The sequence below is a fragment of the Rhinoraja longicauda genome, chromosome 12, assembly GCF_053455715.1.
Source record: "Rhinoraja longicauda isolate Sanriku21f chromosome 12, sRhiLon1.1, whole genome shotgun sequence".
NCBI lineage: Eukaryota > Metazoa > Chordata > Chondrichthyes > Rajiformes > Arhynchobatidae > Rhinoraja > Rhinoraja longicauda.
This window is the reverse complement of record NC_135964.1, coordinates 25,436,782-25,461,856: the sequence shown is the minus strand read 5'-3', so window position 1 is coordinate 25,461,856 and position 25,075 is coordinate 25,436,782. Positions and strand designations below refer to the sequence as shown.

Genomic DNA, 25,075 nt, shown 5'->3' with positions numbered 1-25,075 from the left:
TGTCCTCGCTTCTCTTCCTCACCACCGTCTCCTCTTCATTCCTCCCTTCCCACTCTCCTCCCTTTTCTCTCCGTCCTTTTCTTCCCTTCCTAACCCTTCCCTCACCCACTCCCATCTCTTCCTCATCCCCTACTGTCCTCTCCCTCGATCTCTCCCTCCATCTTTCCCTCACCCCCTCCAGTCCTCTCCCTCCATCTCTCCCTCACCCCCTCCATCTCCCTCACCCCTCCCCTACTTCCTCCTCTTCACCCTTTATTCCCTCCTCTTCACCCTTTATTCCCTCCTCTGCACCCTCCTTTTCTCCCCACCTATTCCTTCCTTCCTCTCCCTCTCCCCAGAAGCGGATCATTGTCCCACTTAATGTTAAATTTACTGTACGGAATCCTCCAGCACAAGATTGTGACACAGGATTGTACCATGTATGGAACTGGCGTGACAATAAACCTCTTGAAATCTTGAATCTTGTTTTAGTAATAGACACTTCAAGCCATGAGATTGTGAGCTGGGGAAGGATTCGTTATGGGGGGGGCAGCATGGTGGGACTGAGGTCTGGTCTGGGCTGGGCATGACTGCAGGGAATGGGGAGTAGGGCTGGCCTTGCCTTCCTTTGCCGGTAAAGAGCAGCCACGAATGCGGCAGCAGCCCCAGTCAAACGTCGCCTGCCCGGCTCTCACTCCATCCCGCTGCGGGTCACAGACTCGCCCTCTTTCTAAACAAACACTCAAACTTTAACTTCAAAAATAAGCTTTATTGGTAATAAAAAAATATTTACAAATCCAAACTGTGCAAAAACATTCATAGTCTGTGCATTCATGGAACAGCACAAGAACAGGCCCATCCATCGGCCCACAATCTCTGTGCCAAACATAATGCGAAGACCATCACTTATCCACCAGCACATAACCCGTAACCCTGCCTATGCCTTTCAAAAAGTTTTTTTTAAAACGCCACTATCGCATCTGCTTCAACCACCATCCCCGGCAGCATGTTCCAGGCACTCACCAGCCACTGTGTAAACTCACTCGCACATCTCCTTTAAACTTTGCCCCTCTCACCTTAAAGATAATGCCCATTAGTGTTTGATTTTTCCATCCTAGGAAAGATTCTGACTGTCTATCCTCTCTTTGCCACATTATTGCTAGTAGTATCATACCCCAGTAATGTACACACTGTTCTATACACAAAACACCGTTGTAATGATATCTCTTCCCTTGTCTGAGGGTGTCAGCACCAGACTCAGCCCTTCCATGTCCAGCAGCAGAAAGACCCCAGCCACAAGAAACTGCAGATGCTGGTTTACAAAAAAAGACACAAAGTGCTGGAGTAACTCAGCAGGTCAGGCAGCATCTTTGGAGAACATGGATAAAGAATGGTGACATTTCAGGTCAGGACCCTTCTACAGAACTGTGCAAAGTCTGAAGGCTCCTACCCCGAAACATCACCTATCCAGAGATGCAGCCTGACTTGCTGAATTACTCCAGCGGAAAGACCCTAGTGGTGTCCAACAACAACATTCACTCGAAGATAGACACAAAGTGCTGGAGTAACTCAGTGGATCTGGCAGCATCTCTGGGGAAAAAGGATGGGTGACATTTTGGGTCGATACCCTTCTTCAGAGTGCCTCACCTGCCACCCCAAGTCCCGCAGATCTCAAGTGGTCCGTGGTCAGACTAGGAGCATTGCTGTGACATCTTGTGCTGGCCCCACTGACTAAACCTTGTTAGCTACGATAAGGCCATGCTCCAAGCATTTTGTCAAGGGAATGATGGAGGAGTCCTTCCCTGCCAATTGTACCCCTTCTCACCCTGATGTTGAAGTTGACCAGGAAAAGCAGTTTGTTTCCCTTCAGGGTACGGGTTGTTAAGCTTAGGCTAGAAGTCTTCCATGGCTTTATCCAAAACTTTGATGGTTAGGACCTATACTTTTTAATTGAGCCATTAAATGCATGTAAGTAAATTCACAGATGTTGGGGCGGTATGGAAGGATGAAATCACTTTAGTACGATTACCATGTTCAGGAATACACTTTATTTTAAAATATATTAGACAAATATTGTGCGTAATAAAAATCAAGATTCATAACTTGCATTTAATTGGCAAAAACAATCTACTTTCAAAATAAATTTATAGCAAAGCAATTAACACAATTACTTTAAAATTAGTTCATATATATAATAAAGATCCTTCCCCTGCACCTTGTTTATAGCATGTAAAATTCTTACATACTTCTAAAATTAAAAGTGAATTGATTTATAGTGCCCTCCATAATGTTTGGGACAAAGACCCATCATTTATTTATTTGCCTCTGTACTCCACAATTTGAGATTTGCAATAGAAAAAAATCACATGTGGTTAAAGTGCACATTATTATTTTTATACATTTTGGTTTCACCATGTAGAAATTACATCTGTGTTTGTACATAGTCCCCCCATTTCAGGGCACCATAATGTTTGGGGCACATGGCTTCACAGGTGTTTATAATTGCTCAGGTGTGTTTAATTGCCTCCTTCATGCAGGTATAAGAGAGCTCTCAGCACCTCGTCATTCTATCACCTTTGGAAACTTTTATTGCTGTTTATCAACATGAGGACCAAAGTTGTGCCAATGAAAGTCAAAGAAGCAATTATGAGACTGAGAAACAAGAATAAAGCTGTAAGAGCCATCAGCCAAACCTTAGGCTTACCAAAATCAACAGTATGGAGGAGAAAAGGAACTGCCCAAGATCCAAAGCATACCACCTCATCTGTGAAACACAGTGGTGAGGGTGTTATGGCCTGGGCATGTATGGCTGCTGAAGGTACTGGCTCACCTATCTTCATTGATGATACAACTGCTGATGGTAGTAGCATAATGAATTCTGAAGTGTATAGACATATCCTATCTGCTCAAGTTCAAACAAATGCCTCAAAACTCATTAGCCAGCGGTTCATTCTACAGCAAGATAATGATCACAAACATACTGCTAAAGCAACAAAGGAGTTTTTCAAAGCTAGAAAATGGTCAATTCTTGAGTGGCCAAGTCAATCACCCGATCTGAACCCAATTGAGCATGCCTTTTATATGCTGTAGAGAAAACTGAAGGGCTAGCCCCCAAAACAAGCATAAGCTAAAGATGGCTACAATACAGGCCTGGCAGAGCATCACCAGAGAAAACACCCAGCAACTGGTGATGTCCATGAATCACAGACTTCAAGCAATCATTGCATGCAAAGGATATGCAACACAATATTAAACATGGCTACTTTCATTTACATGACATTGCTGTGTCCCAAACATCATGGTGCCCTGAAATGGGGGGACTATGTATAAACACTGCTATAATTTCTCAATGGTGAAACCAAAATGTATAAAAATGGCCTTTATTAAAATCTGACAATGTGCACTTTAACCACATGTGATTATTTCCATCACAAATCTCAAACGGTGGAGTACAGAGGTAAATAAATAAACGATGGGTCTTTGTCGCAAATATTATGGAGGCCACTGTACCTGCTCAAACCTCATAACCTCTAGTAAAAACAAAGAACTGCAGATGCTGGTTCATACCAAGGATAGACAAAGTGCTGGAGTAACTTAATGGGGCTGGCAGCTGAAGAAAAAGGATGGGTGACATTGCAGGTCGGGACCCTACTTCGGACCCGAAACATCACCCACCCTTTTTCTTCAGGGAGAACTGGACTGCTGCCTGACTGGTTGTCTCTCCAGCACTTTGTGTCTATCTTCTCTTAACCTCAACATTCATCCACACACCTCATCCCCTTTCCATTGAATGTATATTGCTATTGTTTTGATTCCTATAACATTGCATTTCAATTAATATTTAAGAAAAGGAAGGTGTAATATTTCACCACTCCTTCGACTTTTCCCCTACAAGATACAATTTCTTTAATCAGAAAACTATTTGTGGAATTTACCACCTATACAAAGGGTGCTTATTATTCCAAAAACAAGAGTTTTTAAAGAGCACCTGCCTCTCTTCAATTCAGTACATTTCTTGTATCCGTTGCCTGAATTTTGATGAGAATGTTATGATTCCCCTTATTTTTCTAAGTCTTTTTCCACCTCCACTTTAATCTTGCAATAACATACAAGTCATACCTTTAGACTTTAGAGATATACCATGGAAAAAGGTCCCTCGGCCCACCAAGTTCAGCATTATCCTCCACTCTAGGGACAATTTCTACAAGGCAAATAATCTACAAACCTGCAAGTCTTTGGAGTATGGGAGGAAATCGAAACACCCCGAGAAAACCCACAGTCACAGGGAGAACTACAAACTCCGTACAGACAGCACCCATTGTCAGGATCAAACCCAAGTCTCTGGCGATGTAAGGCAGCAACTCTACCTCTGCACCACTGTGCCACCAAATATCATATGCAGGAAAATACTCATTTGAACCAGTATCTAGACTTAGTCAAGATTATATCAGTGCAGTACAACACTTGAATTCAAAGTAACACACACTCCTCTTTTACAATAAATAGTGTTCTAATGCAGTTTATCAACGTTTGAAAAAATCAAGAAAAAAATTACTTCAGTGCATTAATCAATTATTCCTTTCACTTGCCCTCATCTAAAAGTTGTGCAGACCTGTAATACCTCAATAGTGATGCACCTAATATAAAATCAGATGACTTCATAACTTGTCAATTAACTTAAAAACTTCAAACACCAAAATACATTTTTCTTTACCGTGTGTAGATGGTTATGCATGCAACCTATACTGTAGCTACCTTATCACCACTAACCACGCCCCATCCTATTAGTACAACTGTAGTCTCCTCCCTTTGTTCCACCCTTTTAGGTCCCGGTACGTCTGAAGGCTGGATGCAGTCAGTGCTGGGACGTGTGTGCCATGTGCTATAATAAACTACCAGTAAAGGTTACAGTGTGTCAGAGAACACTCCTTTACATGGTGTCAGAAGTGGGATGCGAGCGTTTCCCGTTTACCGGTTTTCATTTATTTTGTTCCCGTTAGTGCCCAGTTTCGGGTTTCCCTCGATATGGCGTCCTCATGCCGAAAGCCATCTCCCCTTGTCTTCGATGCCGACATTGCGGAACGATGGTCGACTTTTGTGATGGACTACACTCACTACGTCAATATTGCGAACCGGAACGACCCAGCCGCGGTCAAAGCATCACTTTTGCTCAACCTGGCCGGTCCCGACGCAATGAAGAGAGCTCAAGCCTTTGTCTATGCACCAGCGGTCCTGGATGACAACGACCAGCCGGTCGAGCCAGCTGAATCGGCCGACGACCCGGTATGTCTTTTGCGCAAATTCGCGGAGCTATGCGACCTGCCCTCCAACCGTATACTGGAGCGGGCCAGGTTCTTCTCACGCAAGCAACAGCCGGATGAACCTGTTGAATGCTTCATTGCCGACCTGCGACACCTTGCCCAGCGGTGCCGATTCGAAACCATGCGCGACCAGCTCGTCAGAGACATTCTCGTTACCGGTATGGTCGATCAGAAGCTGCGTGCCGACCTGCTGCAACGGCCTGACCTAACCCTGACTCAAGCAATGCATGCGTGCCGCATTGCCGAAGTGGTCCACCATCCTCACGGACAGAGGGGGTCTGACAACCGAGCCGTAAATTTAACTGGAGTTGCTGGACAACGACGGATGAGGGAGAACTTTCGCCCTCCACAGCGGCCCGTTCGCACACCCCGGGACCCAAGATCTAACAAGTGTCCTAACTGCAGCTACGTACACTCCTCAGAATCACAGTGCCCAGCCCTTGGGAAGACATGCAATTTCTGCGGGAGAAGAAACCATTTTGCAGCTGCCTGCCGATCCCGTGGGAAAGTTCCCTCAGCTCCCAGACAACTCCTAGACAATCTTTTGCAGGTTGATAGCGAGATGGACTCTGAGCCCAGCTTTTCCACGGGAGATGTAAGTATTTACACTCTCCTCCACAGCCGATCTCGCCTCCCCGATCCTTCTGTGAACATAACTGTCAACAATAAGTGTTTCTCTGCTAAACTTGACACGGGGGCGAAGGTGAACGTAATGTCAACAAAGCTGTTCCACCGGATAAGGAATAATGAGCTGCTGATTGCCGACCGCTCTGTTTTGCGTGCCTATGGGGGAGAGGAACTAACACCTGTGGGGAGGGCGACCTTCCACTGCGTGCTGCAGGAAGGTTCCCAGGACCTGTCTTTCTTCATTCTGGACAGTGACTGTGTGACGTTGCTTAGCAACCGGGCATGCCAGGATCTTGGGCTGGTGTCGTTTAACCATACGGTCCACAAGGTGCAACCTGTGATGGATCCACTATGTGAGTACCCAGACCTGTTTGACGACAAGCTGGGGAAGCTGCCGGTGGTGTACAAGATCGCGACAGACCCATCTGTGGAGCCCGTGATCCGTCCACCCCACAGGGTGTCTTTTGCCATGAAGGGCAAAGTGGAGAATATGCTCAAGGACATGGTCAACATGGGAGTGCTGGAGGCTGTCAGCGATCCAACCGTATGGGTCTCCACCATGGTCGCCACGTTGAAGAAAGAAAAAAATGAGATACGGGTGTGCATTAACCCCAAGGACTTAAATATGGCAATTAAACGGCCCCACTACCCCATGAGGACTGTCGAAGATGTTGCCGCCCAGGTGGGACAAGCTACTGTGTTCTCCGTCCTCGATGCAAGGAGCTCGTTTTGGCAGATACCCCTGGACAAACGCTCCACGGATCTGACCACGTTCAGCACGCCCTTCGGCAGGTTTAAGTTTTTACGGATGCCGTTCGGCATCAACTCTGCCAGCGAGGTATTTCAGCGTTCTATGGAACAACTATTTGCAGGTCTGCCCTGCGCGATTATTGTGGATGACATTCTGGTCTATGGGAGGGACGTGGCCGAACATGACCACAACCTCCGGCGGATTTTGGACCGTGCCCGGCAGATAAATTTGAAGCTCAATCGGTCAAAGTGCAAGTTCCGGGTGCCTGAGGTCACATACGTCGGACACATCTTCACAGCCCAAGGGTTAAAGCCAGACCCGCAAAAGACCAGCGCCATCTCTGAGCTGCCGGCCCCGACTGACGCTGTCAGTCTGCAGCGCTTCCTGGGCATGGTGAACTACCTGGGGAAGTTTATCCCCGACCTCAGCGAGTTGAGCGCACCCCTGAGACAACTCACAAAGAAGGACATTGCCTGGGCATGGTTTCCACACCACCAGCAGGCGTTCGACCTGCTGAAGACGAGGCTGGTCAGCACACCAACACTAAGGTTTTTTGATCTGCTGCTTCCAATCGTGGTCACCTGCGACGCCTCCCGATTTGGACTGGGTGCTGCCTGCCTGCAACTCCACGCTGACGACTCGCTGCAGCCTATCTCCTATGCCTCTAGGACAATGACGGCCACAGAGCAACGCTATGCTCAGATAGAGAAGGAGCTGCTGGCGGTGGTTTTCGCGTGTTCGAAGTTTAGAGACTTCTTATTCGGCACCAGGTTCACCATTGAAACGGATCACCAGCCACTGGTGACAATACTTAATAAACCGATACACTGCGCTCCTGCCAGACTACAGCGGATGATGCTGCAGCTACAGCGCTTTGACTTTAAGATCGTATATAAGAGGGGCACCGAGATGCATGTGGCTGATGCACTGTCCCGGGCCCCCCGGACCTCCTGCGACCAGCACCCCTTCGAGCAGTCGGACTTACAGGTACTGAACGTCAACTTCGTCCCTTCTCACCAGCTGAAATGCCTGGTTGAACACACCGCAAACGACCCCGACCTGCAGCAGCTTGCTGCTGTCATCAAGCGCGGGTGGCCCACCAAGCGGAATTCGTTGCCTGCCAGCGTCCACCCCTATTTTTTGGTCCGCGATGAGTTAGTCCTCCGGGATGGTATTATTATCAAAGGGCACAAGGTTGTCATCCCGGAATCACTGCGTGGCTTGTATTTTGATGCCGCCCACATGGGACATCCCGGTGCAGATGCCACCATCTCACATGCCCAGGACCAGTACTACTGGCCGGCCATGGCTAAATACATCCAAGCCCGAGTCGATTCCTGTCCGGACTGTCACTCGCTTGCCCCGCATCAGCAAAGACAGCCACTTTTGCAGCAGCCTGCACCTGAAATGCCCTGGACTTCTCTGGCTGCCGACATTTTCGACTGGCGTGGTAAGCAATACCTTGTGCTAGTAGACTCTTACTCGAATTGGTTCGAGGTGGACTTCCTCCCTGCCATCACCTCCGAGATGGTGATCAGCAAGCTTCGCCGCCACTTTGCCACGTTTGGTTCCCCTGTCCGGCTGCAGACAGACAACGGTCGCCAGTTCACCAGCGCTGAGTTTCGAGCGTTTGCCACAAAGTGGAACTTTAATCATTTCACTAGCAGCCCGGAGTACCCTCAAAGCAATGGTCTAGCGGAACGGGCGGTCCGGAGCGCTAAGCACCTGCTTGAACAAACCCGCCTCTCGAACGGGGATTTCTATCAGTGTCTCCTGAACCTTCGCAACATTTCTCGAGACATTTCCATGGGATCCCCTGCCCAGCGACTCATGTCCCGAGTTGTCCGCCCTCCGATGCCTATTGCCCAGCAGTCCCTGATGCCTAAAGTCCTGCAGCCTGCTGATGTCCAGAAACGTATTGCCCAAAAACACGAGATCCAGCGACGGTCGCATGATAAATCCTGCCGCCCTCTTTCTCCACTGATGCCGGGACAGGTCGTCCGTTTGCAGACGTCCACCGGCTATTCCCGACTTGCCACCGTCGTCGGGTTTGACACCGCGCCACGTTCCTACCTCGTGGATTTCGAAGGGACTGTCTACAGACGCAGCCGCCAGCACCTGTTGGCGGTTAACGAGCCCAAACCACCTCCTGCGGTTCCGTATACCCCTCCATCGCGTGTCGAGCCTTCCTCCACTAACGTACCCTCTGCTCCCTGCATGCCACGGTCGGTCCTTTTGCCTCGGGTAGCCCCCCCTGCTCCTCCCGGGCTTGCTCCCCAGGCTCTGTTGTCCCCTGCAAAATCTTCTCTCTCTCCAACTTCAACTCGTTCTACCCCTTCATTTTCGCCTGGCTCTCCTGTGTCTCTCCGTTCCCCCTGCAAGCTGGGTTCTCCACCCAGCTTCTCTCCTCCTGTTTCTGTTCTTGTCCCCCCTCCTACTCTTTCGGGCGGGGAGGGTGAAGGTGCTGTGCGCACTCGCTCGGGTCGGATTGTAAAACCTCCGGCTCGCTACGGAGAATATGTCTAGCTTTGCAGGTACTGTATAATAATCCTGCTACTGTAGTAACTTGTTTGAATTGTAAGGGGAAGGATGTAGATGGTTATGCATGCAACCTATACTGTAGCTACCTTATCACCACTAACCACGCCCCATCCTATTAGTACAACTGTAGTCTCCTCCCTTTGTTCCACCCTTTTAGGTCCCGGTACGTCTGAAGGCTGGATGCAGTCAGTGCTGGGACGTGTGTGCCATGTGCTATAATAAACTACCAGTAAAGGTTACAGTGTGTCAGAGAACACTCCTTTACACCGTGTAAATTAAATTCTACAATATTCAGTACCAATCAAGAAGTCTATTACAGGTCCACCACCAATTTTCCCGCACCTTTGGTTCCAGAGCCTTTCTTGATTATCCGTTTTGCTGGATCAACAGAGGTCATGACCTCCGTGAAGAGTCGAACAGTACCGGAATGGTCCATCCACCTAGGCTGCTGGGGAGTCGAGATACCAGCCCGCAAAGTCGGCCTTGGAAGTCAGCTATGGGAACAGATCTGCTGGCTCTGGCCAGAGTTCCAGTACTCTGGCAAATTCATCCCAGCAATCGGCCACGGAAGTCCCAATGAGGTCGAGATCGGCTGCCTTGCCCTGTCTAGGCACCACATTTTCAGGGCTCTTCCATGGGGGATTTCAAGTGCGTTCTCGGAATTTTGTCCAAATTAAAGGAGGTGCCGGACCACCGTTTGTCGGAAAATTGGTCTGTACTTCATTTACCTTAATGATCACAGCAGAAGATAATGAAGCCTGTGCTATAACAATATTTTGGCAATTAAAAACAGACTGGTATTAAAACCATAAAGCCTGTGCTAATAGCAGCATTTTTCCAGTTAAAAGCACTAACAGTAGAGTTTGAATCTAGTATTATGCTTCCATTATTGAGAATGACGTGAATGCTGTCAAGAATTGTTGGACATGGTACACACATCAGCAATTTTATGGATATCATCCATTCGTACAAACAAGAGCCAGTCGGCACTAAAAAACTGTTCACGTGTAGCTTACACACAGTAATCAGACACAAGAGTCTGTTTGATCAAGGGCTACCAGTTCATAGTAGATTACCAAGTGATATGTAGGAAGGTCAGAATTGGTGGAGCCTAGATATCTGAAAACATTAAGGTTGGAGATTGCAGAGTGGAAACTGACAAGACAATCTCTTCCGGTGCCACTTCTACAGATACTTTATTAAACAAATGAACTTCCATCTCTGCTTTAAGGAAGCTGAAACCAGGCACTGGGCCGGTCATTGTAATTTATTTTCTCTTTATGCACCATCTGTTGTACTTGTGTAAGGTAAGGTTGCACAATATGATTTACCTGGATAGCACACTAATGGATTTTCTACTCTAACATGGTGCACACGCCAATAATAAACCATTCCGATATTGTAAACTGTGCATGGTTTACAAGAAACGGGCACAAAGTGTTGGAGTAAGTCAGTGGGTCAGGCAGCATCTCTGGAGAACATGGATGGGTGACGTTTCGGGTCGGGGCCCTTCATGTAGCACCTGTACTCAGTAAAACCATCGGAAAGCACCATGTGAACACGACCAAAATGTATAGCTGAGCCAGGTGAATATGGGAATGGATGACCAAAGCTGAGTCACAGAGCCATGTCTTAGAGAAGGAAAGACAAAGAGAAGTAGAGAAGTAGGAGATCTAAAATCAGAGATTAGGGCCTTGGCAGGTAACTAAAAAATAAGGCGCGGAAACGGGTCCTTCGGCCCACCGAGTCCCCGCCGACCAGCGATCCCTGCATATTAACACTATCCTAAAAACACTAGGGACAATTTTTACATTTACCAAGCCAATTAACCTACATATCTGCACGTGTTTGAAGTGTGGGAGGAAACGGAAGCTCACGGAGAAAGCCCACGTGTTCACAGGGAGAACGTACAAACTCCGTACAGACAGCACCCATAGTCGGGATCGAACCTGGTCTCCGGCGTTGCATGCGCTGTAACGTAGCAACTCTACCGCTGTGCCACCATGCCTGCCTGATGCATCATTCACATCAGATCTACAACAGACAATGGTGATGCTTAAAGGTATCCCAAGCACACTGTTCTAAACTTAATGACCTGACATAGATAAATAAACTAACAGAGACATATTCTCAATTTGCTTTTCAATGACTTGTGCTATTCACCTTAAGAGTATACTTCCATTTCAGTCACATCCAGTCTATAACACCATCCATATAGAGTCATACAGCACAGAAACAGGCCCTATGGCCCAATTCACCCATACCGACCAAGATGCCCCATCTAAGCTAAGCCTTTCTATCCATGTACCTGCCCAGCTGTTTTTTAAATGCTGTTATAGCACTTGCCTCAACTACCTCCTCTGGCAACTTGTTCTATAGATCTACCACCCTCTGAGTGAAAATGTTACCCCTCAGGTTCCTATTAAATCGTGCCCCTTTCAGCTTAAACCCGTCCTCTTTCATTCACCTACGCAAAGGAAAAGACTCTGTGCATGATTATGAAATGCATGGGAATTATGAATATAACAGATGTTTGTACAGAAACTCAGATTAAGTTGCCAAGTAAAGGCTAAGGTAGTAATAATAATATAAGCGTATATAACAGGAGAGGGTTCAGAATTAATACAGGGCTGAGGGAATATGAGCAATGCCAATTGGCGATGTACACTATCACACAGATTTTGAAGATACAAGGAAGTGAAGATGCTGGTTTACGCAAAAAGACGCAAAGTGCTGGAGTAACTCAGCGGGTCAAAGGCCAGGCAGTATCTCTGGAGAGCATGGATAGGTGACGTTTCAAATTTTGAGCACGTTTTAGAAGAGGAAGCTGAGGTCCCTCAACCAACCCCACATCTAAACCTTGACCTTGTGCGTAAACATTGCACAAGGACATGCCTGGACGAGGACACTGTGCAGGAGCAGAGAGGTTATCCAATCAGCGCTCTCCCACCAGTCATGGCCCCGCACATTCGTCACCATCGCTACAAGTACTCATCCTGCTCACAACCAGGTGCCACTTCCTGCTTGCCGTCCCTGCACTCCGAGCTGTTCTCAGCCGTTCGTACCTCTCTGCTGCACTTCATGATGCTGTATGCACCAAAGATCAGAAACAGCAGGGCAATCGCTGCAAAGTACACGGTGTACGCCAGAAACTGGAAGGAAAAACACACACTTCATAAACAATTTGCACTAAATGTTATTCCCCTATCCTGTATTTGCACTGTATGTTATTCCCTTATCCTATTTTGTACTAAACGTTATTCCCTTTATCCTGTTTTTGCACTAAACATTATTCCCCTTATCCTGTATTTGCACTAAACATTATTCCCTTTATCCTGTATTACACTAAACATTAGTCTCGTTATGTGTAGGAAGGAACTGCAGATGCTGGTTTAAACCGGTTAGACAGAAAAAGCTGGAGTAATTCAGCGGAACAGGCAGCATCTCTGGAGAGACGGAATGGGTGACGTTTCGGACCGAGACCTTTCTTCAGAGTAGAGTCTGGGAAAAGGGAAACGAGAGATATAGACAGTGATGTCGGGAGTATTAGAACAAATGAATGAAAGATATGCAAAAAAGTAGCGATGATAAAGGAAACAGGCCATTGTTAGCTGTTTGCTAGGTGAGAACAAGATGCTGGAGCAACTTGGGTGGGGGGGGGGGGGGATAGAGAGAGAGGGAATGCAGGGGATACTTGAAGTTAGAGAGATCAAATTTATACCACTGAGTTGCAAGCTGCCCAAGCGAAATATGAGATACTGATCCTTCAATTTGCATCGCGCCTCACTCTGACAATGGAAGAGGCCTAGGACAGAAAGGTCAGTGTGGGAATGGGAAGGAGAATTAAAGTGTTTGACAACCGGGAGATCAGGTAGGTCCAGGCAGACCGAGTGAAGATGTTCAGCGAAATGATCGCCCAGTCTACATTTGGTGTCGCCAATGTATAAGAGTCCACATTTTGAACAACGAATACAGTAGGTGAGGTTGGAGGGGGTGCAAGTGAACTTCTGCCTAGCTTGAAAGGACTGTCGGGGTCCCTGGACAGAGTCGAGGAGGAGGTATTGGAATAGGTGTTGCATCTCCTGCGGTTGCAGGGGAAGGTACCTGGGGAGGGGGTGGTTTGGGTGGGAAGGGATGTTAACCAGGGAGTTGCGGTGGGAATGGTCTATGCGGAAGGCGGAAAAGGGTGGAGATAGGAAGATGTGACTAGTGGTGGGATCCCTTTGGAGGTAGCAAAAATGTCAGAGGATTATGTGTTGTATGCGATGGCTGATGGGGTGAAAGGTAAGGACTAGGGGGACTCTGTCCCTGTTGCGACTAGGGAGAGGGGGAGCAAGGGCGGAGCTGTGGTGTATCGAGGAGACACGTGCGAGGGCCTCATTTATGATAGAAATGGGGAACCCCCGTTCCCTAAAGAACGAGGACGTCGGATGTCCTGGTATGGAACACCTCATCTTGGGCGAAGATGCGGTGTAGACGGAAGAATTGGGAATAGAGGATAGAGTCTTTGAAGGAAGCAGTGTGGGAAGAAGTGTAGTCGAGATAGTTCTGGGAGTCAGTGGGTTTGTCATAGACGTCAGTCGATAGTCTATCTCCTGTGATGGAGACGGTGAGATTAAGAAAGGGGAGGGAGGTGTCGGAGATGATCCAAGTGAACTTGAGTGCAGGATGGAAATTGGTGGTGAGGTTAATGAAGTCCAGGAGTTCTGCATGGGTGCTGAGGCAGTCATCAATGTAGCATTCAGGGATAGGGCCAGTGTACGCCTGGAACAAAGATTGTTCAACGTGCCCTACAAAGAGGCAGAGATAGCTGGGATCCATGCGATTGCTCATAGCTATGCCTTTGATTTGGAGGAAGTGGGTGGAGTCGAATGAATTGTGGGTAAGGGTGAGGACCAGCTCCGCTAGGTGGAGGAGAGTTTTAGCAGAGGGCAATTGGCTGGTACTGTGGTCAAGGAAGAAATGGGGGGGGTTTTAAGGCCTTCCTGGAGGGGGATGGAGGTGTAGAGCAATTGAACGCACTAGTAGAGTTGAGGGAGTGGAGGCTCGGAAAGCAGATCAACAGAGAGATGAAGGGCGTGTGAGGTATCTTGGACATAGAGGGGATAGGATGGAGTCAAGGTATGTGGAAATCATTTCAGAGGGACAGGAGCAGGCAGAAACAATGGGTCTGCCAGGGAAGTTGTATTCATGGATTTTGGGGAGAAGGTAAAATGTCCCATGCGGGACTGGGAAATAATAAGATTGGAGGCTGTGGAGGACAGACAGCCGGAAGTGATAACATTTGAAATGGTTTGAGAGATTTTGGCCTGGTACTCATCTGTGGGGTCATGGTCAAAGAATAGGTAGGAGGCAGTGTCCGAGAGCTGGCGCCTGGCCTCAGCGCGGTGGAGGTCAGCTTGTCGGACTACCACGGCACCTTTCTTGGCAGCACTTATCTTGTATTGCACCAAACTTTATTCCTTTTATCTTGTATCTGTACACTGTGTATGGCTTGATTGTAATCATGTATAGTCATTTCGCTGACTGCATAGTACACAACAAATAGCTTCTCGCTGTACCTCAGTGCACGTGACAGTAATAATAAACCAAAATAAACTATTCATTGATTCTCACCCCAAAATAATGAAAAATAAGGAAGGTATTGTAGAGTATCCTCGATTAACGAGTAATTAGAATTGTACCCTTTTATGTATTAACATTTGAAGAGGACACTTTGCAGAGCATTAAAATATCCAAGTAGCAATATCTCACATTTAATCCTGAATAGTCTATGACAGACCCGTGGAAGCATTGCCTCCTTTTACTGTCTAAAACATTGAACTATGATTAGCTGCTCTTTATTATACTTGCTTCAAACAGCATCCAGTCAGTATTTTCAATCTAAAACAGGCAAGATTAGCATCTTGAGTGCTGCATATAATGAAATTGGATCATGGAACCCATGAATGTGAACATCAATCAGCGGTTTGACAGGGGTGATTAAAGTTGTGAAGGTTAGATCGTATAAAGAAGAATAAAGAGAGCATGCATCCAGTAGAAATGGGGTCAGCAACAAGAGACATTTAATCACATTTGGCAAAAATACTGGAGGAAACACGTGGAGATATTTCACACAATGACAATGATTAAGAATGCGCAGAATGGTGGTGGAAATTAATTCAACTACCACCTTTGAAACGGGACTGGTTAAAATATTAAAGGTAACATTTGCAAGAAAGACCGAGGGTGCAAAGCTAACCAAAGGTTTCGCAGCGAGCAGGGGCAGACAAGAAGAACAAAGTGATCAGCATCACTCCATGTCGTATCTGTGACCAAACTCCATATTGCTCGTGCATTTGTCCCATTCCTCTTAACGTTTTCGAACAAAATGCCTCCAGTTTGATCAATTACAAGATACAGCACGGAAACAGGCCCTTTGGCTTGCCGAGTCCATGATGACCATCAATCACCCGTTCACATTAGTTCTACGTTATCACACTTTCTCATCCACTTGCTACACACTGGCAACAATTTACAGAGGCCAATTAACCTACAAACCCCACACCTCTTGGAGATGTGGGAGGAAACCGGAGCACCCGGAGGAAACCCTCACAGTCACAGCAAGAATGTGCAAACTCCACACAAATAGCACCAAGGTCAGGATGGGACCTGGGTCTCTGGCGCTGTGGGGCAGCAGCTCTACCAGCTGCGCCACTGTGCCGCCAGTTGTTTGAACTATGATGATACATCTCAATCAAAAGACAATCGGCTTTATAATTATCTCTATTTTATTTGTTTTTAAGCACAAATCAGGCACATTATGATTTTGCAATGAACATTAAACTTCATCTGATCTCTAGTTACAATAAAAAGATAGTTTATAGCAGAACCAAATTAAATACTTACTTGTCCAAATATGGTTAGGTTCAGCAGGTTGGATTCCACCACAATCAGAGTCAAGACAGTCTGAAGGACTAAGGCAATGAAAGTGTTTACACCAAACACCAAAGCATATAGTTCCACACTTAGATTTGCAGCAATTTTGTACCTTAATAAGGAAAGGGAGGCAATTACTGTTTAGCGTTTCCCCAACCAAAAAGTAATATAAAATTCATTCATCACTTCCCACCCAAACCACCCCCTCCCCAGGAACATTCCTCTGCAACCGCAGGAGATGCAACACCTGTCCCCATACCTCCTCCCTCGACTCCATCCAGGAATCCCGACAGTCCTTTCAGGTGAGGCAGAGGTTTACTTGCCCCTCCTCCAACCTCATCTACTGTATCTGGTGCTCCCAGTGTGGACTCCTATATATTGGCGAGACCATGTGCAGACTTGGTGATCGCTTCGCCGAACACTTACTCTCTGCCTGTCTTGGCCAACGCGATCTCCCGATTGCCAAACATTTAAACTCCCCTTCCTATTCCCAAACTAACCTTTCTGGCCTAGGCCTCCTCCACTGTCAGAGTGAGGCCACACGTAAACTGGAGGAACAGCACCTCAAATTTCGCTTGGACCGTTTACAACCCAGCAGTATGAACATTGATTTCTCTAACTTCAAGTAACTCATGCATTCTTTCCCACCCTAGTCGTCCTACTAGTTCCCTGTTCGCATCCTTGTATCCCTGTTGTTAGCTCAACATCCTCAGCCAACAATGGGCCATTATGGACTCCACTCTTCCTGAGGTCATCTTTTGCCAGCCTTGTCTTATTCTGGCCTTCTCTACCTTTCAGTCAAGGAAGGGATCCGATCCGAAACATCACCTATTCCTTTTCTCTAGAGATGCTGCCTGACCCGCTTAATTACTGCAGCATTTTCAGTCTATCTTCAATATAAAATTAAAGTTAGATTCAAACGCACCATTGAAGAAAAAGTTCACTCACGTTGCTATAGTTATCAGCATCATGTAAATAATTCTGAATGCAATGTAACAGCTGTAACAGACCCAGATGTTTTGGGCTGTGCCCATGATGTACAGCACGGCAACAATAACAGTGGAAAAGGTGAGAAGCGCAACTTCACTCCACATGGACCAGGATATTTCGATATAACCCACAATAAATGCTGCCACTGCACCTGTAAATTGAACAAGACAAGAGAGTAAGAGTCCTAGTCATACAGCGTGGAAACAGGCCCATCGGCCCAACTTACCCATGCCAACTAACATGCCCCATCCACGCAAGTACCATCTGCCTGTGTTGAGCCCATATCCCTCTAAAGCTATCCTATCCAGGTACCTGTCCAAATGGTTTTTAAACATTGTGATAGTACCTGCCTCAACCAGGGAGACCCAGGTTCAATCCTGACTATAGGTGCTGTCTGTATGGAGTTTGCAGGTTCTCCCTGTAGATGAGGTGCTCCGATTCCTCACACTTTCCAAAGAGGTGTGGGTTTGTAGGTTAATTGACCTAAGTAAATTGTTCCATGTGCAGGATAGAATAAGTGTATGGTGGAACGCTGGTCAGTGCGGACTCGGTGAGCCGAAGGGCCGGTTTCCACACTATCTCTAAACTAAATCCATTCATCATCCAACAGATAAATAAAACCCTTTCTCTTATACTTCCTGCAGAATGTCTTTGTCGTTTCTGCTTGATTTTGCTGCATTCCTCCTATTTTTCCTTTGTCATTTTAAATGTGTATCTATCCATATTACATCCACATCCCAGCTAAAAGGGCACATCCGCAAGTCCACAATCGTCTTCACCCTCACCAATATTATTCATTCAGTTTAAGGGCTCCTGGCCTTTCTAACAGATATGATTAAAAAAATAATCCATCAGCATGCGTTTGCTCTTTTTAACATTGTTACTGTTGGGGCACAATGTTCTTGGTTGGATGGCCTTTACACGTGCAAGTAGATGTGGCCCTTTCAGATGCAATTTCTCTTCCAAAAAGGAACTATCTTTGGCCACATCACCCTTTTTCCGGGAATTGGATCAATAAGGAATTAAACACGAGTATATGCTAGGGTTGGCACTGACGCTGCGGTAGAGTTGCCGCCATACAGCGCCAGAGAACCTGGTTCGATCCTGACTATGGGTGCTGTGGCCACATGGGTTTTCTCCAGGTGCTCTCATGCTCCAAAGACATGCAGGTTTGTAGGTTAATTGGCTTCTGTAAATTATCCCTAGTGTGTAGGATAGAACTAGTGTGCGGGTGATCGTTGATCGGCGCGGACTCGGTGGGCTGAAGGGCCCGTTTCCAGGCTGTACCTCTAAACTAAAGCAATAAACTAAACAGTCCACAGCAATCTGAATAGAGAACAAGCTCAATGGTTCTATGAATTCAAATAATACACACCAACTTACCCAACAGTGCCGATGTGGCTTCCACCATCCCGTTGTAAATCTGGGAATTTTGCGAAGGATAAATTTTCTCCCATAATATTTGAACATAATTCAATATTTGAAAATAGCCACAGGTGGAGAATGCCCACCACACTGACCAGCAGAGTAGTGTCCCCGAGGAATAACATTCCTTTAAAGTCTTCCCGAGTAAGGCCAGGACAAGGTAAATACCTTTCAAAGGTGTTTTATTCTGCAAAAAATATATAAATACATAATTCTTGTATTTTTGTCTGTCAAATAACTGTAAGCGCCAAGCTTTTTGTTTTATAAACAACATTTGTATTCTTGTGGGGAGTCAATAAGAACTGTATTCTGCACTCTGTATCACCCGCTTTGATCTAGCTATTGTAGTTTAGTTTACAGATACAGAGTGGAAACAGGCCCTTCGGCCCACTAAATCCGTGCCAACCAACAATCACGCTAGGGACAATTTGCAGAAGCCAATTAACCCACAAACTTGCACGTCTTTAGAATGTGGGATGAAACAGGTGGTAAAAAGGTATCTTGAAACAGGTAATCATTTTAACTCCCCTTCCCATACTGACCTTTATTTCCTAGGCCTCCTCCATTGCCAGTGTGAGGCCAAACACAAACTGGAGGAACAGCATCGTATATTCCGCTCGGGTAGCTTACAACCCAATGGTATGACCATTGATAGACACAAAATGCTGGAGTTGCTCAGCGGGTCAGGCATCATCTCAGGAGAAAATGGATAGGTGACGTTTCAGGTCAGGACTCTTCTTCAGACTGATAGTAGGGAAACAGGAACAGATGTCCTCGGGCAAGGAAGTTCCCTGATAGGCTGACTGTTGGCTAGAGACAGGTGTAAGAGGGATACATCATTGTGAACTAGTTTCGAATCTTGAATTCTCCTACTTTAGGTAACCTCTAACATCCCCTCCCCTGTGCTCCACCTGGCCTCTCACTTATTTCTCCCCTCCTTCTAGATTTCTTTCTTTGGCTTCACAGTTTGCAACTTTTCAATCCTGTCTCACACCTTCTGCTTTTCTCTCTGGCCTTTGTTCCATCCATCTGCCTATCAAAAACTCCCCTCGCCTGAGTCCACCTATTACCTGCCACACTCTGCCCTGCCTCTCCTCCAGCTTTCCTTCACCCTCCCTCCCTCCAACAATCAGTCCGAAGAAGGGTCCTTAGAAGGGTCCAGAGAAGGGACCTGAAACCGTATCCACGTTCCTACCCACGTTCTCCAGAGATGCTGCCTGACCAGCAGTTACTCCAGCACTTTGTGTCCTTTTTCTCCATGCCAGAGCTGGGCTGACAATATTTCTAATGCAGCACAAATTCAATCTTCAGCTCAAAAACAAACAAAAGATTTTGTTTCAACTTCCTAAGAAGCTGAAGCATTGCTCAGCATTCTACACCTCTCACTCCTGCATTCAAGCCCTGGGGATTAAAATCTCCTGAAATCTGTCTTTAAGAATATTCTGCGGCCAATACAGAAAGTCAAAGTAAAAAGGTATCTTGACATATACTGTGCTACAAACCTTAGATGATTAAAGGTGTTCTTACTTAAGAAAGGAGCAAAGTTTAAAAGAGATATACAAGGCAAGTTTTTTTTTTAATAGACAGAGTGTGGTGGGTGCATAGAATGCACTGCCGGGGTGGTAGTGGAGGTAGTTGTAATATCGGTGGTGGTTTAAGAAGCTTTCAGCTATGGAGGGATGTGGATTATGCACAGGCAGATAACAGTTAGTCTTGTCATCATGTTTGGCGCAGATATTGTTGGCCTATGCTGTATAGTTCTATTTAGATTTTAGAGTTTAAAGATACAGCGCAGAAACAGGCCCTTCAGCCCACCGAGTCCACGCCGATCAGCGATCACTCCATATACTAACCTACAACACTAGGGACAATTTTACAACCTACCGAATTAACCTACAAACCTGTAAGTCTTTGGAGTGTGGGACTCTGACAAACTTTTACAGAAGCGCCGTAGAAAGCTTTTTATCGGCATGCATCACAGCATGGAACAGCTCCATCCAAGACCGCAAAACATTGCAGAGTTGTGGACACAGCCCAGACCATCACACAAACGGACCTCTCTTCCATTGACTCCATTTACACTTCACACTACTTCAGCAAGACAACCAGCATAATTAAGGCCGAGTCGCACCCAGGTCACACGCTCTTCTCCCCTCCCATCAGGTAAGAGGTACAGAAGAGTGAAAACGCATACCTCCAGATTCAGGGACAGTTTCTTCCCAGCTATTATCAGACAATTGAATCATCCTGTCAACAATTAGAGAATGGTCCTGAGCTACTATCTACTTCACTGAAGACCCTCGAACCTCACTGGTCTTTATGTTGCACTCAATGTTATTCACTTTAATATGCATCTGTACACTGTGGATGGCTCGATTGTGATCATTTTCGCTGACGCAAAAAAAGCTTTGACACATGACAATAAACTAAACTAAGAAATAACATGAATAAAACATGGGGAAACATTACCGTAATTCTACGAGTGTATGGGTTAACATCAGTTGGCTTGAGGAGATGACTATGAACCAAGTCCTCAGCATCACCACGACTCAGCAATGAAGATGATTCAAGTCCTTTCAAAGATGACCTTGCACCTTCATCTCTGATATCTTTGGTGTTACAGTCTCTTATCACTCTGTGGAAGAACATACTTTTCTGGGGCATTGGAAGAAGAATCGATGCAAAAAAGGCAACTGCGGCACAAACCAAGGAAATAACATGGAGGTGGAAGAGAGAGAGCACAGTTAACGAAATCAGTACTTGCCCCACAATTGATCCCACTGTGTACCCAACCAATGTGGCACATCGACAATACCCAGTCACTTTCTGGTACATGTTAAAGTCCACCACTGTGTAGATGTAAGAGTAATAAGCCACTTCTGATGCCGTCACCATCCCGTAAAAAAACTCCATAAACTGCATTGCCAGCAGTCCTCGAGCATACAATAGCATGAAAAAAGTCACCATCAAAGCCGCACATTGTATAACAATCACTGGCTTGTAATGGAGGTAATCAGTTGCAAGGAAGATGGGAAACAGAAGAACCAGATAAGAGTAGGTCCACACTGGAAAAACCTCCTTCACCTATTTGGAAACAAAAAATAACAAAGGATTTAAATCAGGGAGATCAATTTCTAACTTTCAATAGGTCAGGCAGCATCTCTGGAGAAAAGGAATAGGTAACGTTTCAGGTCGGAACACTTCTTCAGACCCAGACTGAGGAAGAGTTCTGACCCGAAACGTCTCCCATTCCCTTTCTCCAGAAATGCTGCTTACCCGCTGAGTTATCCCAGCTTTTTGTGTCTATCTTCGGTATAAAACAGCATTTGCAGTTCCTACCTACACATTATAACTTTCAATGACTGATTTCTCAAGTCAAAGCTATATTTTTTGTTGTTAGAAATTTGAATTACAGTATGTTCAATATATAGAATAATATCCCTTTAATACCAGAATATGAACTTATGAGAAGCTTAAAAGATTAAAGCTAAGAAGGCACAACGTGCTGGACTAACTTAGCAGGACTCTTCTTCAGAGCTGAACTGTCGCCTGCAAAGTACAGGACAGGAGCAAATCCTTCAGCCCTCGGTCTAAAGAAGGGTCCCGACCCGAAACAATACCCATAGTTTTTCTCCAGAGATGCTGCCTGACCCACTGAGTTACGCCAGCACCTTGTGTCTATCTTCAGCCCTCAGTGTCTTGGTTAATCTCCCCTGCCCGCACATGATTCATATCCCTCAATTCATCCAAGGAACACTTGCAGATGCTGGAGTCGGCAACGATAAACAGTGCCAGAGAGGCAGACGTGATCTGAGGAGGGTGAGTGAGGAGCATCTCTCTCTCTCTGCCTCCACAGACGCTGTCCCACCCGTCCCAGCAGTGTGTGTGTGTGTGTGTGTGTCCAGGTCACTTGCCTGCTGCTCGGTCAGGTTCTTGTCGGGCCCCAGGAGGTAGGGAGTGAGGAAGGGCTCGGAGGGCCGTACGTTGGAGAAGAAGCCGCAGAGACAAAGCAGGGCGGTGGGATGCAGCCACCTGGAGCGGGGGGTCGGGCTCCTCAACAGCCGCCCGCTGCTGCTGCCGCCGCCGGGCGCGTGCACTTCTGGTCCCGGGCCGGCGGGCGCGAGCATTCCCGGTCCCGGTCCCGGGCCGCCGGGCGCGAGCATTCCCGGTCCAAGGTCACCGCTGGGCACGCGCCCTCCCGGCCCCGGGACTACGTTCCATCCGCCGGCGCACGAAAGCTCCATCCCGTCAACCAACTGTCAGCGAGCGAGCGAGCAAGTGTGCAGCGCAGTCATTGGAGCCGCACAACTTGGTGCCTCCGCACTGCCGGCACAGCCCCGCATCACCCGCAAATAGCAGCTGGGACGTGCGGCTGCACGTCATATGGTAGCGCCACGAGCTGGAGCACGGAGCTGCGGCCGGCAGGGCAGGTCGGGCAGGTCAGTGCAGTGGCGTCTTGTCTTAGAAGGGACTGCAGATGCTGCTTTACACCGAAGGTAGACACAAAATGCTGGAGTAACTCAGCGGGTCAGGCAGCATCTCTGGAGAAAAGGAAGGTTGGCGTTTCGGGTCGAGATGGAACAATGATATTCTTACCTTGTGCAGGGGAGGCACTGAGTACATTAACAGTTTTGGAGACGCACTGAACTGCAGATGCAGGAATCTTGAGCAAAACACAGAGTTTTGCACCTTTTTTATTTGATCTATGTTTTATCACAAATAAAAAATATTTTTGAAATGAACAAAAACGTTTTGGTGGAAGTGTTTCGAACACCAAGTCTACCTGGTCGATCTAACACATTGATTTACCACCAAGCTGCATACTCATAGATACATAGACTATAGGTGCAGGAGTAGGCCATTCGGCCCTTTGAACTAGCACCTCCATTCACTGTGATCATGGCTGATCATCCACAATCAGTACCCCGTACCTGCCTTCTCCCCATATCCCTTGATTCCGCTAGCCCTAAGAGCTCTATCTAACTATTGAATGCATCCAGTGAATCGGCCTCCACTGCCCTCTGAGGCAGAGAATTCCACAAATTCACAACTCTGTGTGAAAAAGTTTTTCCTCATCTCCATTCTAAATGGCCTACCCCTTATTATTAAACTGTGGCCCCTGGTTCTGGACTCCCCCAACATCGGGAACATGTTTCCTGCCTCTAGTGTGCCCAATCCCTTAATAATTTTACATGTTTCTATAAGATCCCCTCTCATCCTTCAAAATTCCAGTGCATACAAGCCCAGTCGCTCCATTCTTTCATCATATGACAGTCCCGCCATCCCGGGAATTAACCTCCTGAACCTCTGCTGCACTCCCTCAATAGCAAGAATGTCCTTCCTCAAATTTGGAGACCTAAACTGCATACAGTACTCCAGGTGTGGTCTCACCAGGCCTCTGCACAACTGCAGAAGGACCTCGACCTGAAACGTCACCCATTCCTTCTCTCCCGAGATGCTGCCTGACCTGCTGAGTTACTCCAGCATTTTGTGAATAAATCACTTTGCTCCTATACTTAACTCCTCTCGTTATGGCTGTGATGGCGCTGCGAGAGTGACTGCGACTCGCCTTCGGAGGCTCCGAAGGCTTCTTCGGCCGCGTGCCGCGTGGATATCGGAAGCTCGCAGGCCCCTGGGTGGGAACCGACATCGGGAGCTCCAGCAGCGGCAGCGTCTTCGCCCGCCCCGAGTCGCAGGGCTTGTGTCGGCCTGTGGAGATGAGGAACGCAGAGCCAGATCTATCTTTCATCATATGACAGATAGTTTGCTTGGGCCACTGGACTTTGCATGAGCTTTGCAACATTGTGTGCTAGGTTAAATCACATGCTTGAGGCTCTTTCTCTCTCTCTCTCTCTCTCTCTCTCACCTGCTTAAGGCGACATAATCACAGAAATGCTGAACTTGCTAAAGCTAGTAGTAATCAGTAGCCCAAACCGCAGAATGTTCCAGCTCGTCTTCAGAGGAGAAAAACAATGTATAAGAACAAAAACAGTAAACAGACGCCGGCTAAACCTTGAATAATAGCATGTTAGGGCCTCATAAGGGAAAACTGACTATGTTCCAATACTCGGCCTTATAAGGGAAAACTGACTTTGTTCCAATATTGATTGGTTGTAATAACTGTAAATTTTGCGGTTTTTGGGAATAAAGTGGGCTTAATTCTAGGGGCTGGTGTGACACATTTCCACTGGCCCCGGAGTCCGTGACTCTGTGTGTGCTTTTAGAAACCTGTCTACGAGAGCTCTAATAAACTACGGATAAGTGAGGTCTGTGCCGTCTGTGATTATTATCAACCAACTGACCGGGAACGCGAACTCGACAGGCCCGCTGCGGACCTTTCACCGTCCGGCGCGGCCTGGAACGTGGCAACTTCAACAGCCTGACCGTGGGAGAAGACGGCAGGGGAAGAGAAAATACATTCTGGCCTTCCATCACAGTGAGGAGGTGACTGGAGGAGACTCACTGTGATGGATGTTTCTTTTTTGTTTTGTGTTGGTTTGTGAATGTGTGTTATTGCTTATTT

General features: G+C 46.9%; 2 protein-coding genes across 2 annotated transcripts in view; both read right to left on the bottom strand.

Moving 5' to 3' along the window:
* gpr161b (G protein-coupled receptor 161b) overlaps positions 1–12,325 on the bottom strand; it is a 33,551-nt gene extending 21,226 nt beyond the window's left edge. Inside the window, 1 exon segment of the mRNA XM_078409241.1 lies at positions 12,285–12,325. The gene's annotated coding sequence lies outside the window, so the exon portion shown is untranslated.
* On the bottom strand, positions 9,485–22,906 carry LOC144598797 (thiamine transporter 1-like). Its single transcript, XM_078409236.1, has 6 exons — positions 22,467–22,906; positions 21,022–21,636; positions 18,511–18,739; positions 17,086–17,278; positions 16,108–16,249; positions 9,485–12,371 (listed from the first exon to the last, which is right to left on the bottom strand). Exons 1-6 carry the CDS (start codon positions 22,794–22,796, stop codon positions 12,201–12,203), a joined length of 1,680 nt encoding a protein of 559 aa, XP_078265362.1. The 5' UTR covers positions 22,797–22,906; the 3' UTR covers positions 9,485–12,200.
* Positions 22,907–25,075: the final 2,169 nt, after the last annotated feature.